General features: G+C 38.1%; 1 protein-coding gene across 5 annotated transcripts in view; it reads right to left on the bottom strand.

The window, feature by feature from the left end:
* Nucleotides 1–23711, bottom strand: part of SNRK (SNF related kinase) — a 66394-nt gene that overhangs the window by 4475 nt on the left and 38208 nt on the right. For all 5 annotated transcript variants that reach the window (XM_035275002.3, XM_002758253.5, XM_008981480.5 and 2 more), the window contains 3 exons: nt 10619–10760; nt 5791–6003; nt 3144–3278 (listed from right to left, as the gene is read on the bottom strand). In XM_035275002.3, the coding sequence (XP_035130893.1) occupies nt 3144–3278; nt 5791–6003; nt 10619–10760 (490 nt within the window). The remainder of the gene's footprint in view (nt 1–3143; nt 3279–5790; nt 6004–10618; nt 10761–23711) is intronic.

The raw sequence follows: 23711 nt of genomic DNA, 5'->3' as shown, positions 1-23711 counted from the left end.
ATCCTCTGGGATCAAGCAATTCTCCCACCTCAGCATCTTGAGTAGCTGGGACTACAGGTGCACACCACTCTGCCAGCCTTAAATAAGCACATTTTTAAATGCCCATGAACAGCAAAACTTGCCACTATTTAAACTTTCATTTTATCTACCAACCTGGAGTTGCCCAAATAACAAGAATACTGCTTGGTAGCCAAAGAAGACGAACTTTTAAAAGGAGGCTCTCTAGCTGCTATTCTAAATAAACATCTCTGAACTGTCAACTATCCTCTCTCCCCAGGGGTACAGTGATATAGTTATAATAATAAAGCAGGAACAAAATTTTACCAGTGGCCACTGTATGTGGAATATCTACTAGACTTGCTATGTGCAAGTTTTCTTATGTTTTGCACAGGTTACCCTTTAATAAAATAAACCTGTCATTAAAAAATTTAAATTTGAAGCTAAGCAGCAGTATTCCCTGAAGTGGTCATAACCACACAATGACTAACACTGTGTGGCCACGTCCTGCTGCTGGGTTAACTTCTTGGTTTTCCATTCCAGAACTATCTGGCTGCAGTCTATCAGATGCCTGCCCTGCTAACTGGCTCCTCCCTAGAGAGTTCCAACAGTGTATCCTCGGCTCTCCAGGGCAGGCTGGAGGAAGAGTCTTTGCAGTCTGCATACAGCCCCAGACACAAGTCAGTCATAAGAGTTCTTAATCTGGACTAAATCTAAATGCCTAGGCCCCTCTCTCAGACCTCATGTTCTTCCACACGAATGTACTGGGGTAGCCCTACACTTATTCATATTTTTAACAAAGTTAATGCTACTATATCTGAAACAGAATCTGTTCTAGAATTTAAGAAACTTTAAGCTACTTGATTTGACAACTGCCAATACCACTCTAGCTCACTGCTGCAGGATCCTATTTGTACTAACACCACTCCTTTGAGCTAAGCCATCTGTTATACCTACATTTCTGAGATGGCATCTGGGTCTTCATTCTCTAGTTGAGTCCCTGTGTTCTTACTCAATTCCAGATCTAGGACTCTGCCTCTGGACTCCAGAACCTGCAGGCCAAATCCCTGTTTCTTTCTGCCTACCAGTCTGCTTGCAAAAACACCCAGCCCAGCTAGGAGGCTTGATATTAGTCTCCTGTTAACCACCCATCTCAACCGGTCTGTCACCAATTCTTCTGGACGATCCACTGGCCACACAGCACGTATCTGTTCTTTGTGGCTGTGGCTTTCACTAGCCTGACCCTTCCTCTATCTTTGCCCAGCTGCCATTTTAAATACAGTCTCCTGACTCAGTTCAGGTTTCTACCTTCCAGGTCATTCTGACCACAAGGCATATCCAGCAATGGAACCACGGGAGGTCCAGGGTCTTGTCAGTAAAGTTATAGGGACAACAAAGAGAAGACAAGTCAGGAGACATCACTCTGCCAGTGGACCCTGTGCTGTACAAAAAAGCACTCATAGCTTCTCCACTCTAGAGTCCTCATGAACATGGCAAAAGTAAAACAACTCAGAAAGTTCTGGTATCTAAAAAAATTTTTTTTTTTTAATTTTTGTAAAGAAAGGGTCTATGTTGCCCAGGCTAGTCATGAACTCCTAGGCTCAAGGGATCTTCCTGCCTTGGCCTCCCAAAGGGTTGAACCACTGTGCCTGGCCTAGTATTTCTTTATAGCTAATGCTGGTCTCATATATACAATTAGCTTTAGACTGAGTTCTGGTATATTTCACTGAATAGAAGAGAGTTCAAATCTAAATATTCTCTCCTCCAGACGCCTGGTGGTAGCTCCAGTCTTGGTGCACCTGGCGAGTAGTGATGATCTGCGTTGGGGTTACTCTTTCTTGCCAGGGAGCTCAGGTCAGAACTAGGTTGACCATAACCTCTGAGCATCAGTCTATAGTTTATCTCATCCCCAAGAATCCCCTCACTCCCGGAATTCAGTCCTTTTCTAAGCAGACACTAGGCAGTGTGCCTAGTTTTTATTACAGAGGAATACATTCAAGATATGAATAAAGTTACTAAATTCATGTTCTAGTTAAATTCGACTTCCAAATCTTTACACTTTGGTAAGCTGGGAATGTTGTCCTCTCTCTACTCTGCCACTCCACCCAAGCAACGAAGTGCACATGGCGAGCCAACTGCAAGTAACTTAAAATCGAAATGGCTTTCTGAATCATTTACAATCATCTTGTTATTCACAATAATATTCACACACACATTCACATGTATTTGAGGTACACACAGATTTACTCGGAATCAGGAGCACTCTCCTATCACTGAACTACAGTCCCACGGGTTACTTTATCTGAATGCATAAAGAGAAATTAGAAATAAATTTCATAATCATAATGAAAAAAGTAAACCCTTTCCATGCTTTGATTTAAAGTGGAAAGTTATTCTCACAGGAAAAAAAACAAAGTGAGAAGGTTGGGGGAGGGCGGGGGAGGAGAGAAGAGGTGGGGAAGAAAAGGCCTGGAGTGCAGCAGGTTCGTGACTTTATTGGATGATGGTGGTAAAATATTCCCAGTAATGACAGCAAACATACAGATCCCTGGTCTAAGGGATCATTCCTCACCACAGCCCCACGAGGTAAACAGCAGTTACTTTTGTGTTACAGATAGGGAAGCTAAGTCATAGAGAGGTTAAGCAACCTCCCAAGGTCAAGCAGCTAATAAATCAACTAGCTAATGTGATTATCCAATCCCAGAAATGCTGAGAGAACACTGTGGCATAGCAATACTCTATTTAATTTTAAAAATTACTTCAGATAACTGAGGGAAAATTCAGTCTTGTTCCTAGAATGAAAAACCAAAGAAAATAACAATTAATACATGTTGGATTTGGAAGAATTTAATGAAAATAACTGACAAGACACTGGCTTAAGGCTGCTTCTCCAAACATGTTTTCCTGACCATGCCAACAGACACAGCCCCTTCCCCACTGAGCCCAGGAGGGGAAGGCATCTCTGGTGATGAGGGAATCTAGGCCTTCATATACACCCCAAGAGCCCATGTGCGGCCTCTCCAATGAGGCTGTCATCACTGTTTGTACTTTCTTGCCCCAAAGAGTTAGGAAGCATTATATTAAAAAAAAAAGTTCACTATTTCAAAATGTTAACTTACTAAAATCAGTGAAGATTTTTTTCTCACCTAAACTGGGCCTTGATGTTGCTCGGGCTTGCAGATCTGGTCTGTATTTCTTTCTCTTGCTTTTCTCTCAGGATTCTTTCAGCCAGCAGGAAGTATGTAGCTGTGATATGGTTATACCTGTTGGTTTCCAGGGCTCTGGGGAAAACAAGGTGAGGGCAAATGTCAGCCACATCAGAAAGTTTTTTTACATGAAGAGGAATTGATTTTTAAAAGTAAACCAAGTTCAAATTCAATGGCTGGAATCTTTAAAATTATGCAAAAATGCAAACCAGAAAAAAACCAAACTAGTAGTTATTCAGGTCACTCTTGAAATTCTAAAAACAACTGAATAATATGTTCATATTTTTATGAACATTTTTCATAAATGAAAGAAAAATCCAAAATGCTAACAGCAGCTGAGTTAGATTTCAGTTTTAGATCCATAAGACAATGCGTCCACACATTATTCAAAATGAATTTCTGTGTACAGTGTTTGTATTTGTTCAAGTGGCTTACTTGCTTCCACTAGAAGTATGAAATGAAGACAAGGTAGGTCTATGTTACATAAATGTACAATGAAGTACTAGTATCAGTCAAAAAAATTAGAAAATGTTTTTATTTTCACATTCCCTCTGCATTTACTGGCAATTTAGCACTACAGAATTATTCAAGAAATTGAAAGCATGTCATCATCAATCACTTTGAATAAAATCGATGTATTCATTCATCCATTTAAAAAGTAATGCTCACCGAGTACCTAGTCTGGCTAGGCACGGTGCTGGGACACAAGGCCCAACAAGGCCCACAGTCCTGCCCACTCTTTTGTAGCTGGCCTGTCATGGGATATACTGGGAGCATGCTTTGGGGCAGATCCCACAAGGCCAGGAGATACATAATTACTGTTTTCAGAAACTTGCTATAGTTACTGAAAATACACAATGAACACTTAGGAAAGGAGCAACAGCAGAAACCTCATTTTTCAAAATGTACACTGGGGTCACAACTAATGGGGGCAGGGCAGGGCACGTGCCCATGGTGAAATTCAAGGGTAGAATGATTTCTTAGAGTGGTTTCTTCAGCGAAGTACTGAATCTAGGAGTTGGCTTCGGTTTAGAAACGTGTTGTAAGAGAAATGTGTGTTGGAACTCAGGAGTCATCCTCAGAACAAGCAGCTTCTCACGATGTGAGCAGCAAGCACGGAGTGAGGCTAGCCAAGGGGACAGCAAGACTGGCTCCCCCAGCTCCGGATATACTTGGGAAACCAGCAGACTGGAAAACTGGAGACACCTGAACCATTTAAACTGTACTACCGTTTGGATTTATAATTAAATAGTTCTAGATGACAATACTACACGTATATATGTATGTATTCAAACTAAGAACAAAAGGCCACTATGGAGGGATACAAACAGCCTTTTACCCACTCAAAAGTAAAAAATAATTTTCTACACATTCCTAAAGTGAGTGTCTGTGGCAGAAACAGCAAGTGTCCCATCTTCTCCACATGTTTAGGTCATTTAAGTAGCTGTGAGTCAATACTGTAAAGAATCGTAATACACTTGGAAACTTACAGAAATCTGTACTTAAACCAAAATTAAGAACCTGGGTTTATTTTTAGAAACCTTTCTTTCCAGTAATGTAAAACACCCTAAAGACATATGTCCTTTATGCAGACACTGCCCTTCTCAGGGATCAGAGCCTCCAAGTGGGTGTGCGTGTGGCAGAGGACACATGGCGAAGTCCAGCCCAGAGGCTTCTCTTTCCCCAAGTCAGGGAACTGGATCAGATCCCGAAAGGGACCTCCTGAGGGGAACCCCTTTTTTGCCTCCTAGAGCATACTCTCTTTCCAACATACCCAAATGTTTCATTCAACATATTAAATAACTTTTGACCTTTAATTTGTGGAAATATTCCTTATTTTTACAGTCAGGACCTCTTACAGAAATTAATCATTATTAGAACAAAGCAAATGCATCTTTCTGCTGTATTATCTTTGATTCTCCAAACTGTTTATTAAAAACTGGCTTTGGTTTTTAAAGGATATAATTAACAACTTGTATATAACTTGCAGGCTCCAGGTGGCTGCAGCAGGGGCTCTCAAGGGCCAGATAATAAATATTTCAGGCTTTGTGGGCCATGTGGTCTCTCCCGCAACCACTCTGCCATTATAGCACAATGCATCCATTGACAATACTTAAATGAATGGGCACGGCTGTGGTCTAATAAAACTTCATTTATAAAAATGTGTAGCTGGCACCAACTCCTGATTTAGAGGACTCTAAGGATGTGGTACTGCCCTGTTGTCCCTACTCACTGTGGGGACCGAAAGGAGACAGAGGAATGAGAATAGTGCTACAGATAAGGTATATACTGGGATACAAAACAAGCTGTTTCATTCCACTCCTGCAGAAAGGGAAAAAGGCCACAGCACTCACTGACACCACCCAGCAATGGCTTACTTGTTCACTAGTATAAAAACCAAACACCAAAAAAAAAACCAAAACACCTATGTGTCAGGCACTGGGCCAAGAACTTTAGCGATAAATGACACAACCCTTGCCAACTGGGAACTCTATTACACAAGTGTCGAAAGGCTGTGTTAAGTAGAGAGAGCTCATTCCAAGAATCCTAAACCTGTGGCCCTCTGTACTGCTGGACATTGACGTACTCTACAATGGCGTCTCGATCCGCTATGTCCCCAAGCACCATGCGCTGAATGATGCTGTTGTGCTCCTCTTCTGAGAGATTTTTGTATGACACAAGGGGAATGTTATACTTTGTGGCTGGTGAAGGGTCCACTCCCTGAAGCCAAGGATGATTTTCAATCTCTTCTAAAGAAGCCCTTCTCTTGGGATCTCTCTGTAGCATCCGTGTGATCAGGCTGGAAAGGAAGGTAAGTCCACTGTTAAAGCAAACTGCTTGCAAGAATTAGCAATGGTAGATCATTTTATTAATAAAAATGATTTTCTATATCTATACCATCAATTAAATTAGGTATACTAGTGGAGGCAGTGGAGCAGATGGGAATAATAGAAATTAGTGCTGCTATAGTTGCAAAATAAAAAATCATAACTTTCAGGTATACTGATAAGCCAAATGCACAAATAAGAGCTCCGTACCATCTAGATTTAACTATAGGTATCAACATCTGTTCTTGAATTAACTGCTGACTTAGTGACATACCAGAATCAAATTCAATAATCAGCAATGACATACAGAATAGAGTATACAAGCCCATTTCTGTTTCAGAAAAAAATCAATGATGCTTCTGATGAAAATAACTAAAACACCATGTAATATATTTTTAGGAAAACATTTTATTTAAAGGCACCATGTTGGTGAATAAGTAACACTCAGCAACTAAAAATGAAGTAAAACCAGAACTCTTAAAAAGTGAATGACAAAGATGGCCTTTGGCCTTTTTTGCTTCAGCTTTACAGGCTATGTTGGGTGCATATAACAGAATATAATGTGTAAGGCCTAGTAGATAGTACAAGTAGAGCCCTTGCAAAGACCTGGGACTCCAGCTTTGGGGTGAGGGTAAATGAAAAATGAGAAACGACTCAGAACTTCTAACTGTAAGTCTGTGTTCCAAACCAATGATATCTGTGTGGTATACACAGTGAGGTTACTTTACAGTGGTTTCAGCTGGAAGCACTCCTGGGCAACTAGTAAGGAAATAAATATACAAATCCCTCTTGTAGGAATGTAACTTAAAATCAGCCTCAAATGATTCCTCAAATAATATTACAAAGAATATCAGTCAAAAACACAAAAGAAACAAGATACCAACAGCAAGACGTAGGAAACATAAGCAAAATCAGAATGCAAATAATTTAGATACTGAAATTTTCAGACACGAAATGTAACTGTGTTAAATATGTTTAAGATATGAAAGAGAAGCTTGAAAATAATATAACCAAGAAACTAAAGATGATACTATTTACTATAAACAAAACCACTATACAAAAAATTACTAGGCAGTTTTGAGAAAAAACTAGGGCTTCTACAAATGAAAAATAATCATTGTAACTACAAAGCAAAATCAAGAAACCAATTTTAAAAATTAGACACAGAGAATGAAAGATAAAATTAAGGAAATAACTATATCAGTAGACTGAGACAGTAAATATAAAACAGGTGGTGAAAGAGGAGGACAGGGTGAAAATATCTAACACACATCTAATCATAATTACAGAGGGAAATGACAAAATGAGGAAGAAACTGTATCTGAAAAGATAATGGCTCAGAATTTTCCAAATCATCAAAAAGCACAAATCCTGAACCACTAAGCCTAACATATCCTAAACACAATAAACAGAAAATCCTAAAGCAGCCTAAGTGAAGACAGGACACCTATGCAGAGACAACATGATAATAACATGGACAGCTGACTTCTCAACAGCAATAACGAACACCAGAAGACAGTGGAATAATATCTTCCATGAGCTGAGAGAAAATAACTATCAACCTAGAATTCTAAACTCAATGAAACTGTCTTTTAGGAGCATATGTAACATGAAGGCATTCCAAGTAACAGAGTTTATCACCAACACATGCTCATCAAAACAAATTCTAAACAATTTAATTTTGACAGAATAGTGTGATTCCACTTGGAAGGGTCAACAGTTTCTGTCAAGCATCTGGGTAAACATAAGCAGTTTTTAATTGTGTAGAATGATAATTATATTTACTTTGTGGCAATTGAAAAAGTTGTTATAATACTGGATAGTAGTTAAAATATTCTAAAGATTTTGTGTTGTTCAAAAAGAGAATAAAGAGATTGGGTGCAGTGGCTCATGCCTGTCATTGCAGCACTTTGGAAGGCTGAGCAAGGACTGCTTGAGCCCAGGAGTCTCAGACCAGCCTGGGCAACATAGTGAGAAGCCGTATGATAGTCAAATGAAGGGAAAAAGAAAAACCTTGGCAGGGCATGGTGGCTCATGCCTATAATCCCAACACTTTGAGAGGCAGAGGCTAGAGGATCTCTTGAGACCAGAAGTTCAAGAACGGCCTGGATAACATAGTAAAACCCAGTCTCTACAAAAAGTTTAAAAGTTAGCCAGGCATGGTGGCACTCACCTATTAGTCCTAGCTACTCAGGATGCTGAAGCAGGACAGTCCCTTAAGCCCAGGAGCTGGAGGCTGCAGTGAGCTATGTATGATTGTACCACTGTATTCTAGCCTGAGCAACAAAGCAACGCCCTGTCTAAGAAAAGAAAGAGAGGGAGGAAAGGAAGAAGGGAAGGAGGATGGAGGGAGGGAGTAAGGAGAAGGAGGGTAGAAGGTGGGAAGGAAATAGAGGAAGGGAGGGAGGGAGAGGGGAAGAAAGGGAGGGTAAAGGCAGAGAAGGGAAGAAGGAAGGAAGAAAGAAGGGAGGAGAGGGGAGGAAAGAGGAGAGGAATGGAGAGGAGGAAAAGAGAAAAGGAATCCTCCATCCCACAAAAATTAGTTGGGTGTGGTAGTGTGTGCCTATAGTCCTAGCTACTCAGGAGGCTGAGCAAGAAAATTGCTTGAACCCAAGAGGCAGAGGTTTCAGTGAGCTGAGATTGCACCACTGCACTCCAGTCTGAGGGACAGAGCAAGACTCTGTTCAAAAAAAAATCAGTCTATGTTGTCTAATTTTAGCTTCACCAGTCTTCTTTTGGTTACCATTTGTGTGCTATATAGTTTTTGTTTTTTTAACTTTAAACGTTCCATTGTTCTGGTTTTAAATACATCTTTTACAACCAGCTAGATAGAGCTGACTTTTCTTTAATCCCATCTGATCATTTCTGTGTTTTAATGGAGAGTTTATTCCATTTACATTTATTGTAGTCACTGATAGACTGTAGATCTATTTATGCCATCTTTTTATATGTTTTGTGTTTGTCCTACTTCAGTTTTTTTTTTTTTTCTTTTTACCTTTTGTGCCCCAAAGTACTGGGATTACAGGCATGAGCCACTGTACCCAGCTGATTATTTTAAATAATTACTGGGGCCTGGCACAGTGGCTCACACCTGTAATCCCAGCACTTTGGGAGGCTGAGGTGGGCGGATCACAAGGTCAGGAGTTCGAGAGCAGCCTGATCAACACAGTGAAATCCCATCTCTACTAAAAATACCAAAATTAGCTGGTATCCCACCTATTTGAGAGGCTGAGGCAAGAGAAATGCTTGAACCCGAGGTGAAGGTTGCAGTGAGCCAAGATCATGCCACTGCCCTTCAACCTGGGCAACAGAGCAATACTGTGTCTGAAAAAGAAAAATCCTTCTAGGAGGGAGATACAGACAGCTACTAAGATACTAGGAACTGTTCTATTAAGCTAGATAATGCATATATAGGTACTCATTTTGTGACATATACATTATATACTTATTTGAATGATATATATCAATATAAAAATAAGCTTTTCTTTTCTGTAGAAACTGTGGAAATATTCCTTGAATTACAACATGAATTACAAACATCCAACATGCTGACAACACATGCCCACAGACAACTGCCCAGCTTCCTGGAGTACAGAATAGAAACAGTAATGTCATAAAAATAATCATCATCCATATTCAGTTTGCTATGTGTTAATGACCAAGCTAAGAGCTTTACACATATTAATTCATTTGATTTTCACAATAACCCTATATGGTAGGTTCTACCACTCTGACATCATTAGTAAAGGGAGAAGTCAATATTTGAATCCAGAGTTTGAATACCTAAGTTCTTAAACAGTCACCTGAGATGGAGCTCCATTTAGAGAAAAAATTCCTCAAGCAATCAGATTTCCTTCTGAGTTGAGAGGAGAAACTGAAAACTGTTTCTACAGCAAAGTCCTTTAAATAGTGGCTATCAGCTAAACTGACCTCATTAAAAAATGTCACTTACAATGCCAATGAAACATTGAACTTCCAACAGTTCTATTCCATTACTGTATTTGTCACTACACGTATCATAGTACTATGTACTACTTTAAATTCCAAATAATCAACCTGAGTATACTTTTTGTTGATGACTTCCCATAGTCACATAAACCAAAACAGCTCTTTAGTAAACTGGCAGGAGGTGTGTGTGAACAAAATTATGAGACATACTATGTAAATCCTAAAATAGTGTGTTGATGATCTATTCAGGAAAGAAAATGCCCCTAACTCTTCTCTGCAACTTAAAACAATTCCAGGTGGTCTTGATTTTTGCTCATGCAGACAAAGGTAGGTCCCATGGTATTTCTTCATTTCAAATGAAATAACCACCACTCCTGGAGGTTGAAGAGGCAGGTAATAGATTTCTTGAATAAGAAATAGATGAATACAGTTTGTACTCTAATATTAAATTTCAGATCATATCTGGGGGCTAATCTCCTCCCCACCAAACACTCTTAACAACAGCAGAAATATTAAATTCAAAACTTAAGCTTGAATCTTTGAAGTCCTCTCAAATTTTCTTGACATATTAATGGAATTAAAACCTTCTGGTTTTAATCTGAGTCCTTAAGGTTTCCACATACTTTTTTTTTTACTTACTCTTTACACTCTTTTGACACATGGGATGGTACTGTATATTTGCAATCCATGATCATTGTCAGTGTTTCACTGTCATTGGCTTCTTGAAAGGGTGGCTGCCCACACACCAACATGAAAAGGATCACTCCCAGGCTCCAAATATCTACAAATCAAAGACATACTTTTAAATATTGGACTAATTAGAAAACCAAAAACATTAAGAATAAAAGTGGGCTAACAAAATTATTTTATCTTGAGCAGTGAAAAGCATTTATATCTCAAAAGTACAAACATCCATGAAGGAAAAGAAGCCCCACTATAGCAGGGAGGGTGTCTGTCTTCCTCACTGTTTTTATAGCAAGCAAGTGCTAGTACATAGTGAATGGTCAGCGCGTGTTCAATAAAGATAAATTAATGTCTTTGTTAATACCAATAACATCAACTGAAAGTACCTATCCAAGTGCCCAAGCCAACAGACAACACATTGCTTGAAATAAAACTAAGATATTAATACTCCGAGACCTGAAAAGAATTTTGCCTAAGGTCACAATTATCTCAAGTTGTTCTTTACCCTTTAATGCTAGTGAAGTAACCTAACCAGGTGATGTAACTCATGGTCATTTTATATACAAGAAAATTAAAGCTCAAGGAGGAAAGAAACATGGCCATCAATATAGTCAATCAGGAAAAAGACTGGTTACATATTACTCCAGAGGATGAAACTAGGACCGAAGGTATAAGTAACCAGGAGGCACACTTCCGCTTAATAATGGGGACTACTCCATGGAGCCATTACAATACTGGAAAAGGTAGTGAGTTATCCATCACTAAAAGTATTCCAGCAAAGGCGGGGCAAACATATGTCTAAAATTCTGCATAAGGCATTTCTGTACCAATGGTAAGACTAGCCTAGCTGATGTCTAAGGAACTCCCAACTCTAGTATTAAGACCAATTCTGACAGTAACAAACAACTCCTTACCTCTTTCAACATTAAATAAAAAGCAAACCTATCAATCATACGGGAAAATCATCTTCTGTTAAGACAAAAACAAATTTTTAAGATGAAAAGGACTTAGGAAGGGCATCACGAATCATTCATTCATTTCAGAAACTAAAGAACAGACATGATAATATAAACATTCACATAATAAGAAACCAATTCAAGAAGTATTCCAAACCACAAATGGCTTAAAAGAGAATGGAAGGGAGGTCACATAGCCTTTGTCATCACATCTGTTAACACTCAACTGCTGTTTCCATTTAAACTTAAAACACCCAAAATAATGTAGGTTCCATGTTATTTTCCAAGAGAATTAAAACTTAATAAAATATCTTTTTCTTGGTTCAAACTACACAAAGATTGGCAACAAAGGCAGAAACCCAAAAGTTACACACAATGTGATTTTTTTTATATGTACAATAAATTTTACTAAGGATACTCTGATGGAAATTAAGGAAACATGAAAAAAATAGGCTGAAATTAAACATATACATAAATGAAGATAAAAGAGACCTAAGGATCATTCAGTCCAAACCCCTGGCTCTGCAGTATCCTAAGAGGTCTGACATTGCTTTTTGAATACATGCATTATCTGACCTATCACCCAGGACAGCAAACTGACTCAGGAGTCCACTCCACTCACTGTCATTTCTTTGCCTTGATTTTGGAATCCAGAGGGCCATCCCCATTCAAAAACCAACAATCTTATTAGTGGCAACTAGTCATATCTATTCTTTAAATAGCTAGTGAAAATAATTTACAACCAGTCCTGGTAGTACCTTAGTAAGATTTTTAAAGGAAATTTATACAGTTGATGTTTAACTTAAATCTTCCTCCTTGTACCACCTGAATCTGCTATTTTAGGTCACTTGTTCCAACTCCCAACCCACCACTGTGAACAAGTAGCAATTACAATTATTCTCCCTTTATTATGTGTCCTTCGTTTACAAAAAGTTATGTTCTAGAAATTCACAGTAAATCCCACCTTTCCAACTATGTCCATTAAAAAAAAGAAAAACCTACCAAGTTTTAAAAAAGTAATATATACTTGGCTATCCCCCCATAGCAAAGGAGTGATTTTTAAATGGCTTACAATGAAAATACATAAACAATAAAAATCCAGGTAGCTAAAAACTTTCTCTACTATTGTTCAAATATTGACAATATTTAATGTGACTACTTATAAACACGCCTAACCACTAACACATATATAACTGAAATACAACTAATTTGTATCTTTCCATATAAGTCCTATAAAGCATCAACTTTATAAAATGAGTTTAACTACATTGTTTCCTCTATTATCTCATACTATAACTGTACAAAAACTCGTTTGGGTTTTTACCTCTTGTCCATGCTAATAATGGTTATCTGAGAAAAAAATTACTCAAAATAATATTTTAAAAATATAATGAATAGCCGGGCGCAGTGGCTCACACCTGTAATCCCAGCACTTTGGGAGGCCAAGGCGGGTGGATCACAAGGTCAAGAGATCGAGACCATCCTGGTCAACATGGTGAAACCCCGTCTCTACTAAAAATACAAAAATTAGCTGGGCATGGTGGCGCGTGCCTGTAATCCCAGCTACTCAGGAGGCTGGGGCGGGAGAATTGCCTGAACCCAGGAGGCGGAGGTTGCGATGAGCTGAGATCATGCTACTGCACTCCAGCCTGGGCAACAAAAGTGAACTCCGTCTCAAAAAAAAAATATATATATATATATATATAAAATGAATAAATAGCAATGAACAATTACCCAACATTCTTATTTGACTAAAGAAAACTTTATTTTTCTGTTAAAGATTAGCCTCACAAACAAGAAGAAGTCCAATTATTTGGAAATTTTCTCTTCAGGATGATTTGTCCAATCACCTTAACACACACTGCTTGTTATGATGTGATACATGATTAGAAGAATAAAAAAGAAAAGTAGCAGAAATACACAGTCCCACAGTTTCCAGTTAGGGCTGAAATAATTTCTAAATATAGAAATGCCAAAAGGTTGAAAAACTTAGAAATACAATTCTATGTCAAGTAGTTGGCTAAGCTAAATGACATAATTTGAAGCATTTAAACTAGAAAAGAACAGCAGGATAACTAAGTTTCAGAGAGGGCAAATGACTCTCCTACTGAGACAATGTGATTATTCAAGGGGCCATTTATTCCATATATTTATTTGCAATATTTATTTCTCTTCTTACTTTACTTTTTTTCTTTGAATTATTTTACTTTTTCACCCAAGGGCCAAAGGAAAGAGAGAAAAACAGGCCACTAAACAGAGTATTATGACTTTAACCAAATCATTTTAAAATGTGTTCCCCATCTTTAAAATGTGAGTACTAATAGTAATCTACTTCCTTGTAAAGCTGCTGTGGGCATTAAATGAATTAAAACAGAATCCATGCTAAGAATTCAGCACAGAGAAAACATTCAGAAGTGGCTGCTGCTGCCTTGCCGTGCTTCCTCTGTGACAGGCACTGTTCTAGGCATAGCAGACAGAGATGAATGAGAGATGCCCTTGCCTTTACCAGCCTCCCACGCCAGTAGGGATGCTCCAGTGAAACAGATGTGGGAAGCAGACAACAGGCAAGCTCAAGGAGGCACAAGGCCAACATGGTTTGAGATGGGAGAAGAAACAGGGAAAGCTTCTTATTCTTGGTAATTCAGGTTTAAAAGAAAGATGATAATTCAGGATGTTGGGTCCCCAGAACTAGACATCCAGTATTATAGGACAAAGAATGGCATCAACAAAAATTATCCACCATATTCCCCCACAAATGGGGATGGGAAGTGGTACCTGTCTTACTATAACATTCATTTTAAGCAGAACACAGTAGTGCATGCCTACAGTCCCAGCTACCAGGGAGACTGAGGTGGGAGGATCATTTGAACCCAGGAATTTGATGCCACAGTGTGCTAAATCACGTATCTGTGAATAGCCACTGTGCTCTAGCCTGGGCAACATGGCCAGATCCCATCTGTTAAAAAAAAAAAAAAAAAAAAAAAGGAAAAGAAAACCATTTATTTTAGAGAATATTTTAAATGATCTTTTTCCATAAGAAAATAAAACATGTTAATAAAACTACAAACCCCTAAGGTATAGATCACATTCTCAGATTGAGATCCTAAGTCTGCAGGGGACCACTGAAACCGTAAGTAGGGGATGGGGGTATAAGATAGTGAAACACAGAGGGGATCTTACGCTATTTTCATTTCTGAAAAATGTTAATGGAATTGTCTATTCATATTCAAGATCCACGGGTTAACAAACATCAATCATCTGAAACAAATTTCATATTATTTTGTATTGATACTACTATCTAAAGTGTATGTTTTGTTTCGGACCCAGCTATGGCACTTGGTTAATAAAAACGAAAAAAGAAAATATTTAATAAATGTAATTGGCTTGGTTTAAAAAAAAAAAAGAAAAAAACCCCAACCCATGGAACTGTGGAAGGTGTGGAGAGATAATAAAGTTTTTGATTATATAAAGGATGGGAGTTACTAGTCCCCCTTACTGGCCGCCTTCAAGGAGCTGGAAATAAGGTCACAGAAATGAGCACTGAAATCTTATCTGGCTAACACTCAGCAGGTCTATATATAATAATATTATTGAATTATGCTATTTCTAGGGTTGTGTAGAGTTTATATTAAAAAGTTCATTTTAGGTAGGCTAATAAAAGATGAAAATGAAAACAAAACAGAATAAAAGAACATGCGAATCATTCATTTGAGGAAAAGCAAATGCCAACAGGGTGGGGAGGGACTTTAAGACTACTGAGAGGTTTCCTAAAAAGTCATTTCTAAAGTGAATTATCTATACAGCAAAAGGGGAGGATTCAAAAATAATAAAAATGGGAAGACCAGAGAAGGGTTTTAGGTAAAAACCTTTATTTCCTTTTATCAGTATAGTTATAAGTCATGAAAGAAGCAACAGAACTAGAATGTTCTAAAACCAGCAGATAAAATAGGGGCACCTTTTACAACACTACTTACAGCTGCCAGGATTTATGCAATCACTTTTCAGTTCCAACTAGGGTCACAAGCCACTGACATATGACCTAATACTGATGTAGAAGGCAATGCTTTCTTAGAATAGCAAGTATTGTTTCAGAAGTGTATAGGTCCCAGGAGGTCTATAATAAAATCTAGGACCTTTGTTTATTGTAGGACACTCAGAAACCTAATTGCCCATGCTTATCCTTCTGAATTCCTATTTACACAGAAGAACTACTTGTCTGCATTCAAAATCATGTAGAGCTCTGGTTACTAAAGATTCTTTCTTGTTCCAAACAGGATCGGTGGTTAGTTTTAAAGAACATGACTGAGAAAGCATTCCGAAAGTAGAGAACTGTCAGGTCATTTGAAGAGCATAAGAGGCAGAAAAGGATGAATTTGGACAAGTTTTTAAGATCTGTTTTCTGTATGTCAAGTATTCCTAGTTTTATCAACTGTCTAGTTAGAAGCAAGGCTTTATTATTTAACAGGGAAATGTTTTTTCCTTTAAAAAAATGAATGCCATCATCTGATACCTACTTTAAAACACTCCTTTCCCAGACCTTAATTCATCTAAGTGTTTCTTGGGGGCTTCAAAAATCAATGCTGCTATCATTTTTCCCCTAAATTTATTTGTCCCCATCTACCCTGGCCGGTACAATGCAAACTTAGGAGACATCCCAGATCCCTACTCTGAGGGTCCTCTGACCTCCAGATCAAGGAGGCGCTGCCAATTCTATCACATGCTTAAAATCCCCCAATGCCCCCACTGATGATCCTCATCTTCCCCAAGGTCTCCCCACACTGCCGTCCAACTTGGAAACCTGGCCTACCTGACAATTTCAGCATCATCACAATGGGCTGTGATTACAGATACTCAATTTCCCTCCATTACTTGGAGCTCCTTGAGTGCAGAATAGGGCCTTCTGTTGAGCAGGCCCTAATCTACACTTAGCAAGGGCCTGCTCAACAGAAGTTTGCTGAATGAAAACCTGAAATTGGAAAGAGTTCTGCAGACATTGTGGGGGGCACCTCAAAAGGCAGCTGAAGCAGAGTTTTAGGATAGAGAGGAAGGTGCTGATTATTCCCAATCCTACAAAAAAGAAAAGGCTAAGAGGAAAGAGAAACTAAGAAATGCTCAGAGCAGACTGTGGTGGGATAAATCATTGACAATAAGCTGCAGTTTACTTTAATCAGCTGTTTAAGGCCCTGTGCAAACTTGTTTTTTCAAGTGAAACAGAAAAAGTTCAAGAAGTCAAAATGTTATCAATCACATATTGTGAGACTGCACACATTCACCCAATCTAAACAAGACAAGCAGCAGACATCCTTCCAACTCAGCATTCCTTCATAAATCACTTTACAAACCTGATATTGGTACGAGTCAGAAAGAGTACTTTACAAATGAAAAGGGAAAGATAAGATGGCGAAAACATCATACTTGGACGATTTCTTTCAGCATGACCTAATGAAAATAGCATGCCTGGACTAAAACTTCAGCAAGACCTGGTTCAAATCCTCTGATGGTTGCTTAGCTGAGTTTCAATATGGATACTCATCTAAGGGCGCACCCATTGGAGAACTGCTTCACTGGAGAACTGCTTCACCAGGGATACAGAGTGACTTTTAAAATTTAGTTTCAACCAGTGATTTCACATTTCAAATTTCCCACAAGATTATGACAAATTTAGGCTGACATGTCTTAACTTTGAACTACAAAGTTGAAACATTTAAATTTAGTGCCACGCCTAAAAATGTCCAATTCTATTTGTCTAGTCAGTCAATATTTATATTTATATGTATATTTTTTATTTAGATGTAATATTTATATGTACATTTAGAAGACCACATCGTCTCAGCCCAAAATCTCCTGAAACTGACAAGCAACTTCGGCAAAGGCTCGGGATACAAAATCAATGTACAGAAATCACAAGCAATCCTATACACCAATAACAGACAGAGAGCCAAAACAAGAACAAACTGCTTCACAATTGCTACAAAGAGAATAAAATAACTAGGAATACAACTAACAAAGTATGTAAAGGACCTCTTCAAGGAGAACTACAAACCACTGCTCAATGAAATAAGAGAGGACACAAACAGACAGAAAAGCATTCCATGCTCATGGTTAGGAAGAATCAATATCGTGAAAATGACCATACTGCCCAAAGAAATGTACAGATTCAACACTATCCCCATCAAGCTACCTATGACCCTCTTCACAGAACTGGAAAAAACCACCTTAAACTTCATATGGAACCAAAAGAGAGACTGCATAGCCAAGATAATTCTAAGCAAAAATAACACAGCTGGAGGCAGCATGCTACCTGACTTCAAGCTATACTAGAAGGCTACAGTAATCAACACAGCATGGAACTGGTACCAAAACAGAGATATAGACCAATGGAACAGAAGAGAGGCCCTGTAGGCAACACCACACATCTACAACCATCTGATCATTGACAAACTTGCAAAAACAAGCAATGGGGAAAGGATTCCCACTTTAATAAATGGTGTTGGGAAAACTGGCTAGCCATGTGCAGAAAGCAGAAACTGGACCCCTTTCTGACACGTTACACTAAAATTAACTCCAGATGGATTAAAGACTTAAACATAAGACCTAACACCATAAAACCCTAGAAGAAAACCTAGGCAAAACCATTCAGGACATAGGCATAGGCAAGGACTTCATGACTAAAATACCAAAAGCATTGGAACAAAAGCCAATATAGACAAATGGGACCTAATTAAACTCCAGAGATTCTGTAGAGTGAACCAGCAACCAACAGAATGGGAAAAAATTTTTGCAATCTACCCATCTGACAAAGGGCTGATATCCAGAATCTACAAAGACTAAAACAGATTTACAAGAAAAAAACAAACAAACCCATCCAAAAGTGGGCGAAGGACATGAAGAGACACTTTTCAAAAGAAGACATAATGAGGCCAACAAACATGATAAAATGCTCATGATCACTGATTATTAGAGAAATGCAAATCAAAACCACATTGAGATACCACCTCATACCAGTTAAAATGGCGATCATTAAAAAATCTGGAGACATCAGATGCTGGAGAGGATGTGGAGAAATAGGAACACCTTTACACTGTTGGTGGGAGTGTAAATTAGTTCAACCATTGTGGAAGACAGTGTGGTGATTCCTCAAGGACCTAGAAATAGAAATTCTATTCAACCCAGCAATCCCATTACTGGGTATATACTCAAAGGATTATAAATCATTATATTATAAAGACACATGCACATGTATGTTTACTTCAGCACTGTTTACAATAGGAAAGACCTGGAACCAACCCAAATGCCCATCGATGATAGACTGGACAAGGAAATTGTAGCATATATACACCATGGAATACTATGCAGCCATAAAAAATGGTGAGTTCATGTTCTTTGTAGGGGCATGGATGAAGCTGGAAACCATCATTCTCAGCAAACTGACACCGGAACAGAAAATCAAACACCGCATGTTCTCACTCATAGATGCTGTTGAACAATGAGAACACATGGACATGGGGAGGGGAGTATCAGACACTGGGGTCTGTTGTGGGTGAATAGGGGAGGGACAGCATGGGGTAGGGAGGTTGGGGAGGGATACATTGGGGGAAATGCCAGATACAGGTGACGGGGGATGGAGGCAGCAAACCGCATTGCCATGTTATGTACCTATGTAACAATCCTGCATGTTTTGCACATGTACCCCAGAACCTAATGTGCAAGAAAATATATTTAAAAAAGATGTAGAGCAGCTGTATCACCCCAAAATTTCTTTTGTGCCTCTTTATAGTCAACCTCTCCCCAAGTCCAGCCCCTGACAACCACAGCTGTTTTATGTCCTTGTAAGTTTTGCCTAGAAATGGAGTCACAGAGTATGCAGTCTTTGCAATCTGGTTTTTTTCAATAATGCTTTTGAGATTCACTCATGTTGTTGTACATATCAACAGGTCACCATTTTTCACTGCTGAGCAGTATTTCATTGTGTAGATGTTCCACAATGTATTTCAATTTGGGACAGTTATGAATAAAGTCGTGAAAAACATGTGTAGAGGCTTTTGTGTAAACATAAATTCTCATTTCTCTTGGGCAAATGCCTAGGAGTGAGTATGCCAGGTCACTGCTGGATAAGTGTATGTTTATCTTTTTAGGAAACTGCCTAGTGATTTTTCTAACTGGTTATACAATTTTACATTCCTATCAGAAATGTATGGGCATTTCAGCTGCTCAATTTGCACCCTTGTCAGCTCTTGGTACTGTCAGTTTTTTAAATTTTAGCTATTCTAATAGGTGTGGTTTTAACTTGCATTTCTGTAATAACTAATGGTGTGAAACATCTACGTGTGCTTATCTGCCAAGTTATGTCTTTTTTGGTCCATTATTAGTATGAAAAATTTTTTCCCATTTTAAAATTGGGCTGCCTTTTAATTAGTTACTGAACTTTGAGAGTTTTAAAATATATATATATATATATATATATACATTCTGTAAACAAGCTCTTTATCAGATATATGATTTGCAAGTATCTTCTAGTCTGTGGCTTAACAGCATCTTTTAAGGAGCAGGAGGTAATTTTGATAAAAATCCAGTTTACCAGATTTTTCTTTTTTGGATTATGCTCTTGGTAGTGTATCAAAATATCTTTGCCCAAGCTAGGGTTGCAAAGATCCCCTATATTTTCTTCTAGAAATTTTATAGTTTTACATTTTATATTTAGGTCTATGATACAGATTGAGTTTTTACAAATGACATGAGGTACTGATCAAGGTTCATTTTATTGCATACGGACATCCAACTGTTGCCACAGAATTGCTGAAAAACTTCCCTTTCTCCATTGAATTGCTTTAGCACCTTTGCTGAAAATCAACTGGCCACATATGTGTAGGTTTATTTATGGACTTGTATTCTGTTTCACTGATCTACCCATCTACCCTTTGCCAATACGGTCTTTATCATTGTAGCCTTTCTACTAAGTCCTGAATACTCTAATTATTTGCAAGGTTAAACTTGTTCTTCTACTGGCTAGTTATATAACTTAATAAGTTCTCTTTTCATTTGTCTATAGTGGAGTTTGTCATTGATTTGTAAGAACTCTTTTCTATATTAAGAATAGTAACCATTCCCTATATTGCAAATATTTCCCCAATTTGTTTGCATTATAATTGTTTCAAATATGTGTACATCCATAAACTGTAATCAAAGCTACTGCTCTTTTCCTTATGACTCTTGCTTAGAAAGGCCAAGATCATATAAATATTCACTATTTTATTAATAATTCATATAGAAATCATCTGGAATTTATTTTGACATATGACATATGTAGAAATCAATCATTTCTTCTCCAAATGTTGAATTTTTCCAGTCAACTTACTGATAATTCCTCTTATGTTGTCTAATAATGGAGGAATTTAAAATTAGTAGACCCTGATCTTTTTTCTGTACCACTCAGAATGACCAGCTGAATAACCATGCTAAGATACAGAGGTGCCCGTGGGGGCATCAGTCTCTAAGCCAAAAAGCCACAAAGCAGACACTGATATGTATATTCAACAAATGTGCAGCAGCACTATTTACCAGGCACTGTGCTAGGTGCTGAGATGTCATCATAATGAAATCTAAAAGGTTGGCAATGAAGGGACAATCTATACGTGAGACAGCATCACTGCATTTTGTGTCCTGGGCCTTGCCAAAATTCACCTCTGTTCATTCACTCCTACAGAAAGTAACAACCACCTGGCTTTAAAAGATGCCTCCATCTTATGTTCCATCAAAGATTCTCCTTTTAGAGCTGCTTCCATGGCAAGCAGGTGCCTCACCTTATCTCCAGAAGTGCCCGTAAAGCACTGTTAAAACACTTGGACTCCAGGTGGCAAGGAGAGGTCCACTCCGTGTGTTTTAAGTTTTCGATTATAATTTCATGATTCTTTCTCATCTTGCTGCTATCAAGCAGGGCACCTGACTTTAGCAGGTCCCTATGTTACCTATCAGCTGACAGTTGGAAATACAGATTTACTGAACTTGCTAGAATTTTACGTAAAATTAACTAAGTAAGGGTCTGAGTGAGACCCTGAATGATAGCTACAAGCAAAATACAGGACAGTCCATTTCATCTACCAGGAGTCTTTATTTGCTTGCTTCCTGGTGCTCTGATGTGTTTAGGACAACTCAAAAACTGGTAAGTGATCAACAGTCCTCTAATTGATAAATTCATTGATAGCTAAGAATTCTGAAGATCATTTATCTTACATAAAGTAACACAAAAAAAATTTTGGAAAGCCTCCTTACCATATGAAAAGCTGCTCCATTTATTCCCCCCCGACAATAGCTGGAAGAGTCCAAGGTTATAAAGGCAGGAGACACTCAAGTGCTCTATTCTTGCCTCTACTAATTAATAAATTCATTTTGAAACTGAAGCTAGATGGTAAATCCAAGAAATTCTTATCAAGTTGTTTACTGATATTGATAATATAGTCTTGTATGGGATAGAGAGCAAGGTACCTCATCTCACAAACTGATAACTGAGTACAAAACTAGAGCTAAGCTAAAACCAAGGGAATCTTTTGCCTCCAGGTGGAATACAATGGGTTTCAGCCAAATGAAAATTCTGCTATAATAACTTAAAAAAAAACTTGAAAAAATTATGTTTGTAAAGCTTTGGGAGTAACAGGAATACATGAGCTAAAATTCAAAGTCATGAAGAGCCCTTTCTAGAATTAAAGGAAAAATCAATATAAGAATCTTAAAGTATGACCTCAGGAGTTTCAATGGATAACGAATGTTCCTAAAAATGATCAAACATAATTAACTTATGTTATACACTAATAAAACAGGCTTTTTTTTGGGTAAAATATCTTATTAAAACTCTGAAAATAGGTAAAACTTGGGGAAAAAACCACCCCAGCTATTCTGATACAAGAATACAAGCTTGCTGTTGACAAATATTTAATATGACTCACTATAAATCAACTGATTGGTATTCTAGTATATACATTAGTGTATACACAAGACACTTTGTTAAACCAGTTTCAGTCCTCTGGTAACTAATCACTACTGAATACAAAACTGAGAATCACAACCTGGAACACGATGATGAATCACAGTCACACCATCTGAGGCACTTCCTTCCATCTACTGGAGCTCCCAATCCATGTTAAGTCTCTTTTAAACTCTAACAAGGGCCTCCAAATGTCAGTGAAGAGTTTATACATACCAACTCTGTTAATACTACAAAATGAGTTTTTAAGAAAATCATATAAAATACACCAAACATCTATAAGTCTATTTGACTTTAGGAAATAAAAAGAATATGGTACCCAATGACTTGGTATCTCCTCTGGAAACATCCCCATCTATAACCATATCTCCAATTTTCCATTGCAATCTCCTACTCAAGTCATACCTATGAAATTTACAACAGGAAAAATGGGAGATCTAGCATATAAAACAACAATGAATGAATCAAGTATCCAAAGGTACAAAAATAAGAACACTATTTTAAACTTGTATTTTATGTTCCAAAGTTTATTTCAAATCTGTGTTTATCCAAATAGTTATAGGTCCACTTTTTACTCAACCTCACAAACTTGCAAGATCAGATCCAGGAAAGGGCTTCATAGTGGTCAATAAACACCTCTAAAACCAACCCCAAACCTATGTTTGTATCTTTCTGAAGACAGGAACCACAGCTTTCATTGTGTCCTCTGAGAGTGTACGACTCATTAAATATGACATATACAAGGCAAGGGAAAGGAATTACGACATGAGCAAAGAGATCAGGAAGAGCCACAGAGGGGGACCACAATTAATGTAATCTTCATTTCCTTGGTTCATCTCTGTAACGTTTATTAATCTAAATAAACATTAAGAGCTCGTCATGTTTGCCAGGTGATAGGACGCTGACAAAATATAAACAAACACAGTCCCCTCTCTCTCAAGGACCTCTCTCAAGGACCTTGCTATTGAGCAAGGGGGCCAAGTGAGCCATCTGGAGTGAGGCAGACTTAGCATTGCTCCGTCCAATTCCAAAGAGAAACGGCAGTCATGGCATGTGCTCCCCCAACTTCATCATCTTCCTTTTTTAGCCATCCACAGCCCCTCTTTTATTTTTA

This window comes from Callithrix jacchus, chromosome 15 (genome assembly GCF_049354715.1).
Source record: "Callithrix jacchus isolate 240 chromosome 15, calJac240_pri, whole genome shotgun sequence".
Lineage (NCBI taxonomy): Eukaryota > Metazoa > Chordata > Mammalia > Primates > Cebidae > Callithrix > Callithrix jacchus.
The sequence above is the reverse complement of the archived record's forward strand: the minus strand, read 5'-3'. Positions and strand labels throughout refer to the sequence as shown.